This window comes from Drepanopeziza brunnea (genome assembly GCF_022702325.1).
Source record: "Drepanopeziza brunnea f. sp. 'multigermtubi' strain 214-2 chromosome Unknown ctg11, whole genome shotgun sequence".
Classification (NCBI taxonomy): domain Eukaryota; kingdom Fungi; phylum Ascomycota; class Leotiomycetes; order Helotiales; family Drepanopezizaceae; genus Drepanopeziza; species Drepanopeziza brunnea.
The window spans coordinates 1,291,721-1,302,303 of NW_027094074.1; the positions used below are offsets into that span (position 1 = coordinate 1,291,721).

At 51.2% G+C, this 10,583-nt stretch overlaps 5 protein-coding genes across 5 annotated transcripts; 2 read left to right on the plus strand and 3 right to left on the minus strand.

Annotated features, from left to right (window-relative positions):
* Nucleotides 1-769: 769 nt before the first annotated feature.
* On the plus strand, nucleotides 770-1,440 carry L3040_006486 (uncharacterized protein; the record flags this gene model as incomplete). The annotated part of the gene is made up of 4 exons (XM_007290056.2): nucleotides 770-1,041; nucleotides 1,152-1,199; nucleotides 1,290-1,321; nucleotides 1,406-1,440. The coding sequence occupies 4 exons, from the start codon at nucleotides 770-772 to the stop codon at nucleotides 1,438-1,440; spliced, it is 387 nt and encodes a 128-aa protein (XP_007290118.2).
* Nucleotides 1,441-3,023: 1,583 nt separating this feature from the next.
* On the minus strand, nucleotides 3,024-3,353 carry L3040_006487 (uncharacterized protein; the record flags this gene model as incomplete). Its single annotated transcript, XM_007290057.1, has 1 exon — nucleotides 3,024-3,353. The coding sequence occupies one exon, from the start codon at nucleotides 3,351-3,353 to the stop codon at nucleotides 3,024-3,026; it is 330 nt and encodes a 109-aa protein (XP_007290119.1).
* A 634-nt stretch (nucleotides 3,354-3,987) lies between these two features.
* Nucleotides 3,988-5,562, minus strand: L3040_006488 (uncharacterized protein; the record flags this gene model as incomplete). Its single annotated transcript, XM_007290058.2, has 2 exons — nucleotides 3,988-5,209; nucleotides 5,264-5,562. The coding sequence occupies 2 exons, from the start codon at nucleotides 5,560-5,562 to the stop codon at nucleotides 3,988-3,990; spliced, it is 1,521 nt and encodes a 506-aa protein (XP_007290120.2).
* A 701-nt stretch (nucleotides 5,563-6,263) lies between these two features.
* L3040_006489 (uncharacterized protein) lies at nucleotides 6,264-7,191 on the minus strand (the record flags this gene model as incomplete). Its single annotated transcript, XM_007290059.1, has 4 exons — nucleotides 6,264-6,533; nucleotides 6,589-6,837; nucleotides 6,894-7,027; nucleotides 7,083-7,191. The coding sequence occupies 4 exons, from the start codon at nucleotides 7,189-7,191 to the stop codon at nucleotides 6,264-6,266; spliced, it is 762 nt and encodes a 253-aa protein (XP_007290121.1).
* Nucleotides 7,192-7,880: 689 nt separating this feature from the next.
* On the plus strand, nucleotides 7,881-8,543 carry L3040_006490 (uncharacterized protein; the record flags this gene model as incomplete). The annotated part of the gene is made up of 1 exon (XM_007290060.2): nucleotides 7,881-8,543. One exon carries the CDS (start codon nucleotides 7,881-7,883, stop codon nucleotides 8,541-8,543), a length of 663 nt encoding a protein of 220 aa, XP_007290122.2.
* Between the last annotated feature and the right edge of the window lie 2,040 nt (nucleotides 8,544-10,583).

Sequence of the window (10,583 nt, forward strand, 5' to 3'; positions counted from 1 at the left end):
AAGTTGGGCCATGGAGCCGGGGCTGGCGCGACTGCATCTCAACCTCCATCAGTCCATCTCTTTACAAGATTCAGGAACTACTCCTTCTCGAAACAACACATTGAGATAGTTTGCTACTGCTAGTTCCCCTTCTGTCATTCCACACATGTAGCGCACAAGAATTCTTGGCGTATTTTAGATCGAGAGATCATCGTTATGTTGAGCAGATATGCAATGTATCGGACCTCAAGTCGTCTCAAAATAGGGAATCGTCGACCTGCTTGTACCCGCTTGCACCCGATTGCTTGCTCGTCTCTAAGTCTCTGAGCCTCTGAGGATCCCTTGCATTCATCTTTCCGCGAAGGATTCAGCAAGTAAGTATCCATCATCGTAGCACAAGGCTGTAACTCCTTAGCATGGTATGATCGATGTACCGTCTTTCTGAGCATTTTCCACCTATGGCTATGGAATGAGGTAACCCTTCAACCTCACTCCGTCGATCTATTCAATCTGTCAACTTAGTTGAGATGTTTCACCAGGATTTTGATAATTCTAAATAGGTATCAACCCAAGAGACTCATCCGGCTCGCCAGGTACATATTTCGCACCTAAACAACCTACCTACATTGCACCAAGCACAAAAAATGATGCATAAGAAGAGAGAGACCCACGAGACTTTTCGACCTTCTCCTTCTTCAATCAGTCCTCCCAAGATCCAAAATCCTTTCAAGCTCCATCTTCACAGAACCACCTCTCACTCACCAAGACCAAGACCAAGCAAGCCCACGCCATGAAGCTCCTCGCCCTCACCACCCTCATCCCTCTCACCCTCTCCCTAACTCTCCCAACCGACACGGCGGCGAATCATCCCGCCACCGCTCTCCTCCGCGCGCGCCAGCAGACCGGCTTCCAGCTACACCAGTGCGCGATCGTCGGCACCGGAAACGCCTACTGCCGGACCTGCGCCAGCACCAGCTGCCCATCCGTCAAGACGCTCATCCACGGGCGGAAGTACGGGTTCGACTGCGTCTGCCGATCGGGCCAGTGCGTTGATGGCTTCTGGTAAGCAAGCGCTGAGCCGCAGCATACAGGATTCCCTCCCACCCTCGGCGGGACGGTTTCACTTTCAGCAGGCGGGTCTAGACTTATTAACCTTCTCCTCTCTGCTCTAGTGGATGGGACTACTACGTCGATGGAGACTGCTGGGTCTGGGCTTTACGGTAAGGGTTATTCATTGCCTTCGGTGTTTCCCCTCCCCCCCTCTGTTTTTTTTTTAGGGACAAAGAAGGAATGGCTGATTTCATTCATAGCACCGATAACAACTGCCCAACAAAAGGAGCTAGTGAGTAAACACAAACACAAACACAAATGAAAAACTTGTTCGCCAAGTCAGGAATGATTGCTAACAAAATATGTCTGTCCCTAGATGGATTGACGGAATGTGCTTACTGTAGCCGATGAAGGTGAATCGAGCGAGGCCTCTGCTCTCACTCTGGAAGCGATCACTTGAGGCGTAGGATATCGCGTCTAAGAGAAACCAGTAAAAAAAAAAAAAAAAAAAAAAAGGGGGGGGGGGGGGGGGGGGGGGGGAGAAAGAGATACCAAACACACGTAGTATTTACCATGCCATACCTCCAATTCATATATCTATCTATATAACGACAGCCAATCTCCCATCTCCACATCTATTTCGCAGACGCTATTCGCAGACGCTACATTGATATAGACAAAAACCCTCTCTATCGAATCTCAATCCAAACCTCCCCCCTCCACTTCCCCTCCGCCTTAAAACGTCCACCCCTAGAAATCCTAAAGAGCCGCAAAAGAATGCCAAAAGCACAACATAACATAGGTATCCGCAGAGGCAATCAATCACCCCCCCCCCCCCCCCCCCCCCCCCCCCCCCAAAAATCCTAGCACATAAAACATTAAAACAATGATACTTCTCTTCATACTTACCAAATATATATATATATATATATATTATTCAAAAAAGCCGCATATCTTTCACCCTCTCTCCTATCCGTAGGTCCAGTCAGTAGATCGCCAAGACCGTAAACCAACCAACTAACCATCAAAATTAATATCGATAGCAATATCAATATCAATATCGACATGAATATCAACATCAATAAAGCGATTCAGGCACTCTTAACCTAAGTACGTGCTTATGTGCTTACTTACTTAAGCGAGATTCCGATGCGACCTCACCTCACCTCATCTCACCTCACCTCAACCAACCATCCAACTCCGCCCAATTCCGCCCAACTCAGCCCAGCCCAGCCCAGCCCATAAAACCAAACCAAGCGCAATCCACCGCCGTCGAATTACATCTGCGCGTGAAAGATGAGAGGGAAACAGTACAGTACCAAATATCTTTTAAAAAAAAAGATAAGTAGATTGATTATTTTTATCTGTGGGTTATGTATGTATTTATCACTCAGCTTGGTTTATTGATGACTACCTCCTCCCTCCCCTTCCCTCCCCTCCTCTCTCACGACCTTTCCTCTCTCACGACCTTTCCTCTCTCACGGCTCTTCATCTCTCACGCCCCCCCCCCCTCCTTCTTTCCATAAGCCATGCGAAATTTGCAGCTGATTGATAGTCTGTATCAGAAAAGTATGCCGGATAGAATGGAAGCTTGTATCGCCGGGCCGGCCGAAAGCTGGCATACTACCGTACAGTAAGTAGCAAAGTCGGTGCGCATTCGAATAACTAGCTTGAAAACGGAGAAGAGTAAAGGGAGTCCCAAAAAAATAAGATAGGATATTTTTTTTATTTATCTATTTTTTTAACTTAGATTTGTAATTATTGCGTGATTGAGAAGCGATAGCTGGATGTCTAATGTTTGATTTTGATGTTCTCGCTCAAGTGGCCAACAGCAGTTGCCTAGTAAGTACTGTACTGTAGCTCGACTGCAGCAAGATGGAGGCGCTTGTGGTTTTCGATTGCCTGGACCAGCACCGAGCGCTCAGGTCCGGGTACTGCAGTCTGCGGGCGGGAGGGTTTCTTCCAAGCCCAGATCAGCGTAGACACGCTTGAGGTCACCCGGCGGTCAAGTGTCCGACTCTGCCGACGCGGGGTGTCTCAAAGACGAATTTCCAGATCACCCTCCGGAGCTCCGACGGGAGGCGCAAGAGTCTCGAATTCTGTGTGATTGCCTGAACCGGTATCGCCGAGCCTGGGTCCGAAGAGGACGTGTCACCAGCAAAGATTTGGGTTGGAGTGCTAGAAGGCGTGGCATTCTCTGGGATGGCTGTCGATTCTGCCTCGTCCGGGGGAGCAGTGCTGTCCTTGCGAGGCCAATGGATATCCGACGACGATATCGCACCCTCAAGGCTGTCATCGCTGAGCGGTGTTGTCTGTTCGTCCATGCCGGCGGGAGTTGTGCTGTTGTTATGGCCGCGTGCCAATATCCTGATGGACAGAATTGGGAAAGCACTTCGGTATATATGGATATAGATCCACCACCTCCAGGGATTGACAACAAAGTCGTAACACATCGTTTCATATACGAGTAAAAGAATCGCACGGTAGCTAGTCAAAGAGTACAGGGAACATACAACCCCCATCGATTCCACCACGGAAAAGGCTAGAAGGTCAATCCCCTTTGCTCAAATTTCGATGATCTCTAGACCGGAATTCTTTTTCAGCCGGTATCAGAAACCGCGAAGTCGAGATTGCTTTATTGATATGCTGTTGGATAAATAAATAAAGGTGGAAGAGGTGTTGTATTCAGAAGAGGGGAGCGAAGCTGAGCTAGATACACTTGCGCTAGTCTGAATCGCGTCTTCCAACACTCCTCTTCCTCAATCAACACCTCTTTATCCCATACTCACTCATCTGATATATCCTGAGCTACTCAAAGAATGAACTAATTGCACGCATTTTTTCATATTTATAGTATATACAATATACACAAAAGCCAGCCAGCGAGCCAGCCATAAGCCGTCAAATCCCTAAGATGAAAGCGACAGTTGAGGGCCGGCCGCGCATGTCCGTCCCAGCTTAGATATTACTGCGCTTCTTGATACCAACCATGCACTCCACCGGCTTCCGCAAGAACCCCTCTTTCGTCTCCAGCGTATCCTGGTACAGTTCAAAATCATATCGTCTAAATGTCGTTGCTACGATCAACGCGAGCTCCATCTCGGCCACGTTCCTGCCGACACACGATCGCGGTCCGTAGCTGAACGGAATGAAGCCGGCCTTTTGCCTGTCGGTGAGCTTGTTCCAGCGGTCAGGCACGAACTCGTCGGCGTCGGGGCCCCAGATCTCCTTGGAGTGGTGGATGGTATAGGCAGGGACGGAGAGGACCGTATGAGCGGGGAAATGGTGTCCTACGATCGTGACTCCCGGCCCCGGAGGCACCACACGGGGAAGACCGAGCGAGGAGGTGGAGTGGATGCGCAGAGTCTCCTGGATGCAGTTATGCATGTACGGGAGGTCCTTGACCAACTCGAAAGTCGGAACATCCATGGATTCAGGAATCGCCTCATCAAGCTCCGTGCGTAGCTTCTCAAGCACGCCAGGAGTCTTGCAAACCCAGTACAGGATGGCGCAGGAAGTGTTGGAGGTCGTATCCGAGCCGGCGATGAGTTGGGTCAGGGCTTCGGCTGTGAGTTCTGAGCGACCGAGCTTGTTGCCGTTCTCGTCCTTGCCCTCCATCAATCTGGCGAGGAGGTCCACACGATCAACGTCATGCTTGCCGTCCAGACGCTGGGAAACTCGAGCGACGGCGATACCCGCCAGGTTTTCCACAGCAGCGAGACCCTGAGTAAAGAATGGGTCTGGGAAGTATTTTGCATACGGCTTCAATTGGGGGAAGCATCCAAGTGTTCCCGAGACTTCACCACGTCGATTCAGAACTTCGACAGCAGGGGCGTAGGAGACGGGCGCACCGGGCGTCTTCTGGATCTCTGTGATGTCCTTTCCTTTCTCCAGCATACCGAATGGCTGTCCGAACGCCAGATCTCCAATCATGTCGAATGCAAGGTAGTTGTACCAATGCAGACAGTCGATCGTGGCGAAGCCGCCATGGGCGTTAGTTGATAGCGTGTCCCATTGCTTCACGAAGAGCTCGAGATTATGGTGCATGTACTTTTCAAACTGGCCGATGCTCTTGGTCGAGAAAGTGTGCGAGACAGTCTTGCGCTTTCGGGTGTGCTCAGCTCTGTCTCTGGTGTTGAAGAGCCCGCGTTGGATAGAAACGAAAGCATCGTAGAATTCCCTGTTGACCGTCAGATCCGCAGTTCAGAAGCAACAACATCCTCGAGCTCCTTACGACTTCAGGAAGCCATTGCCGTGACCGTAAATCTCTGAGATGGCCGACTCATCTGCCACACTGACATGGTTGGGCTGGATCCTGACCAGCTTTCCCCATTTCTGGTGGGCCTCATTGACGCTCAAATACCGGTGTCCCAGCCGAGCTTGCAACAGCAACCACAGATTCGAGAATTTGGCCGCGGTTGGACCTGGGATATCTCTCAGTTCCGTATTCGAGGTGAGGTATGGGACGAGCCAGAAGAGCACGAGGGCGACCGGGATGGCGTAGGGGGTGAGGACGAGTTCGGCGATGGACATATCTCCGTCGATACTGACTGTATGGGGTAGGTTTTTCTGCAGGAATGGGGGATCTCGGGAGTCAGCTCTTTGAGGGGTTGAGGGTAACGTTGTAAGTTAGATGCCGATGTATGAATGGATAGATTGCATAGATCAAGAACGCGCAAACACTTGGAGATGGAGCGGTGGGAGCGGTAGAAGAGGTTGGAGAGGTTGAAGAGGTTGGAGAAGTGGGCGAGGTGGGCGAGGGGGCATGGAGAGACTATGCGATTCGAGTCGCGGGACTCTCGAATATAAGGAGACCAGCACGAGCAGAAGAGCCGCAAGCTGGAGATGCCGATGGCGGGGGCCGGTGCCATTCTTTCGGGTTAGATCTGCCCCGGAACTTCACCCCGCATTGTGGCGCACAGCCGAGAGGATGGCCAAGAGGTGCCGAGCCAATGAAAAGGCAGACATTACCGGAGATGCGTCGGGGTTGGATGTGGGCCTGAGGAACATGGCAGAAAGGGTGTGTAGGTGTGAGAGGTGGATGGAGAGAAGAAGAAGAGAGAGAGAGCATAGACAGTCCGGTACTTGATTTCGGGAAGAAGAGACACCGCACTGCCACTGGGAATAGGGGGAATAGGACTGTCCAATGCCCGCTGAACGCCTCGTGAAACAATCACCGTCTGGAGCGAGCGGCAGCAATATCAAAAGAGGTTCCCAGTCCTACCCTTCCCTCACTACGACGCATTGCCTCTTCGCCGCTCGACAGCCTCCCGTAACTTCGCAATAACATCCGCTGGATCCTTCGCACCAAACACCGCACTCCCAGCAACGATGACATTCGCACCCGCGTCAGCAGCCTGGTCAATCGTGCCCGGGCCTAGCCCACCGTCCACCTCGATATTCAGATCCGGGTATCGTTTCCGCAGCTCAGTCACCTTGGGTAACTCCGAAGCCATAAACTTCTGCCCACCGAATCCAGGCTGGACCGTCATGACCAGGACCATCTGCACAGAGCATCAGTAGGAAGAGATGGCCCAGGGGTCAGTAGGGCAATCTCACATCCGGGACCTCCTGAGCATCCTTCGACTCCAAAATGTCCCACAGCACATCCACAGGCGTATCCGGCTTGATCGCAATACCCGCCAACATGCCCAGGTCGTGAATATATCTAATCAGCTCTTTCGGACTTGTCTTGGCATCGCTCGTCGTCTCGGGGCTCTCGGCTGCGGTACTGTTGACAGCGGCTTCATAGTGGAAGCAGTAGAGATCACAGCCCGCGTTTTGGAACTCCTTGACCCATTTCTTTGGCTATGCACAGCTACATCAGCTCCCGATGCCTTGACCACACGTAAGAGGGGGGCTACCTCTGCAATCATCATGTGGCAATCGAATGTTCCTTTCCCATGCTTCGCGGTTGGTTTGTCCACATGGCTTCGGATCTTCGTTACGACTGGTGCGCCGAATGTGATATTGGGCACAAAGTGGCCGTCCATTATGTCTGCATTCCCATGAGCACCTGTCTCTCTCGCAGAGTGTTGGCAGATGATATATACCAATGTGAAGCCAATCCGCCCCTCTTGCAATCGTACTCGAGCATTCCTTTCCCAGGTCCGCGAAATCCGCAGACAAGATGGAGGGCGCGATGATAGCTGCTGGAGACATTTTGGAAGCCTCTTGGATTTCCTCTCGTTTTTAAGTATCGTCTGAATGATGTGCGCCGGCTTTTGGCCGTGTCTAGACGTTCAAACGTGCTTGGTCGTTCCAAGGGAGATTTCTTGGTGGGGGTTTGGCGGGGTTAAGTTGGGCCGACTCTATGACTGGAGTGGGGCAATGTTGACGCTGTTACTTATGGCCCCTGAGAGAGCGCGGGTGTCTCTCTGCCCGTGAAAATATTACGAACCCTTATCCTCAATATCCTGCCATATTGATCTTTTGTTGACAACCACAAGCGAGGTAAAGTTCAAACCGTGAGCTATAAACTCAGCGCTTTCCCGGCGCTTTCTGGAGAAAGCAGCTGCCGCGCCTCTGCTATGAATGAGCGCATTCGAAGCTGGCATTCACGCCGTATATGCAATTCTAGATCGCATGCACTTAGAAACGATACCTTAAACGCCGCAAGATCTCATAATTTGTCATTCAAGCTTACTTTCGTACTCCAAGACCTATGTTCGGAATTATCTACGTTCTTCGTTTACACTTTTGCGCTCTTTCAAAGTCACGTTTTATCGCGTACTAGCGCGAAAGCACCACGTCTGCATTAAAGTCTCACACACCACCTAGGAACACCAATACATCTTCCGCAATCAGCCAAACCAAACATCCTTCGAGCGATAATCTGTCCACGATCAAACATGAACGCCTCATGCGAAGACGCCGACTGGATCTCCTCCTCCTCTGACTCCTCCCCTGAAGCCGAAACCTTCCCAGCCGCGTGCGCAACCTGCCACAAAACCCAGTCCGAGCTCCCCGCTCCCCTCAAGCACTGCGCCAAGTGCAAGAAGACGCAGTACTGCTCGGTCGATTGCCAGAAGGCAGACTGGAAGACGGCGCACAAGAAGGTCTGCGGCAAGCAGCCCAAGCCCAAGCCCGCCGCCGATCAGCACAACCCGGGTTTCCACGCCATGAACGGCCTGCTGGGCCTCTCGGGCAACGACCACCTGCACCTGCTTCCTGAAAAAGAGGCCTTCGATCAGTTGATCGACTGCTACCGCCTGCGGGTCGAGGACGAGTACAAGTACGCCGGGGAGGCGCGGGGCCTGTACGGCGGAGAGGATCCTCTCGCGGACTTTAGAGAGTTCCTGGACATGGCCGAGAAGCGAAAGGGGATCCTGCCCGGGTGGTGGAGCAAGGAGAAGAGGGCGCTGTGTGAGCGTGCGGCGACGGACGGGGACTCGTGGGCGGATATCAGCTGTGCGGTGGAGAAGTCGGATATCACTGAGCATTACAAGGATCCCATGATGCCGATGACGTTGCGGATCCTCGGCGAGAAGATCTACGGGAAAGGGTTCATGTAGATCTTCTCCGGTAGTACAGTAGAGGAGCGCGAAGATTACATGAGAATGTGAGACCGGACTTCGATGGCCAAGCTATTTCTTAGTTTCGACGGTGTTCTTGGAGTCTCGTCACTGAAGAGTTTGTTTGATCCATTCCCAGCCTCCAGCTGGCACCTGCAACTTCTATCAGACCCAGCTCTATCCAGATCCTATTCATCTATGGCTTGATACTATGCATAATATCTACTACGTAAAAGCATCGATCCAGCAACAACCACAACAACTCAGCTATATCCAATCGAATCGAGAAACCGCCTTGTCCTGAAAGCCAGTAAGGTCAGGTCAGTCAGTATCCAAGCCACCAAACAAAAAGTAGCTCTACACCCCATGGCGCACCTACCCTTTTCATCCTCCTACCTTGTGTACCCATCCACAGAATCCATACGGAGCACGGATCTTTTGACTTTCTCACTCCTCCATAGTCTTTTATGGTCCTTTATAGCCTGCTCCTTTCTATCTATCTATCTATCAATCAATCTATCTATCTATCTATCTATCTATCTTCACGCTCTACGTCCGCCTTACTCAAGCCAAGCCACGCCAGACGAAGCTAATAAGCGAACACACTAATACCTATACTCCATTCCACTGCACTCCAGACCACACGATACGATACCAGACCAGACCAGACCGCACACCACCCACCCTCCCCCTCTTCATCTATCTATCACCTTCACAACCCTTCTACATCACATCACCCCAGATCACATCACATCACATCTCATCACATCACATCGTAATACCTCAGCGTACCTATCCCCATCTCCCGAACCGAATTGACTAAATCGTCCCTCCAGCAAGGTTTTCCATCCAGCGACTTTCCGAGAGGGGAAGATGGGGTAGATGGTATTAGCATTGCATTGCCAGCGAGGGAAAGAGGGGGAAAGAGAGGAGAAGAGAAGAGGTCTTCAGAAGGGTGTGGTTGTCCCACTTTGGCTCACTCTGGCTAGGCATAGCTAAGCATAGCTAAGCATAGCTAAGGTAAGCATAGTATAAGTAGCATGAGTATACCCACCTACCTACCTAACTACGTAGTAGTTACAAGCAGCCCCCCGGCCAAGCCAAGCCCAGCCCCCTTTCAAGCACACCCTCTCGTTCTCATGCAGTGAGACCGTCAATGGTGCAGTATATATACCATCGATAAGCTTCCTTCTAGCCTCCGCCACGGCGCGGTAATGGAAATAAAAAGGGGTGGATGAGGGCGAAGGAATTCCCCATTCCAGTTTCCCGTTCGTGACTCGCTTCGCCCATTATCGGCTGTTGGTGGTTGGTGGTTGTTGTTGTTGCTATTATTATTATTGTTATTATCTTGTAAGCGAGCGACAACCCCCCCCCCCCCCCCCCCCACCCCCACAAAAAAAAAAAGGATATCATAAATAAATTATTGATTGACTCATTCAAACCATGCGAGCAATGATACAATCAGCCCGCGTATCCCGACCGACCTCTCTCGTCTTTGCACGAGCCATCCCGATAGCGATACACACGCATGCTCCCTCTCATTCCAGACGGGAAGCATCGCTCGCAGCGGTGCGTCGTGAGCGAGCCCTCCCCTCCCCATCCCATCCCCATTCTCCCCCCCATCCCCATCCCCATCCCCCCCCCCCCAACCCCCCAAAAAACTCAAAAACTCAAAAAAAAAAAGAACAAATGCCAAGCAACAACCAGACCCGTGACCCACCTCAGAAAAACATGAAACGTGGCCGTGAATGAAATGAGCACCACGAGGCAACCCTGCATACCTTAGACAGACGACAGGTATGGAAAAAACGCCACACGCACATACACACACGCGCACAGAGAGCGAAGGAGAGACAGCGGGTTCAAGCATATGCCAAATAGATACGACGTGCAACAAAAAAACTATAAATAAATAAAAAAAAGACTAAAAGACTAAAAAGACTAAAAACATCAAGAACGATCAACCTGTACCGAGTAGCTAATAATACTTATCATTTATCAAGACTGGAGTCAGTAAATATTTGATACCGCACATTACAT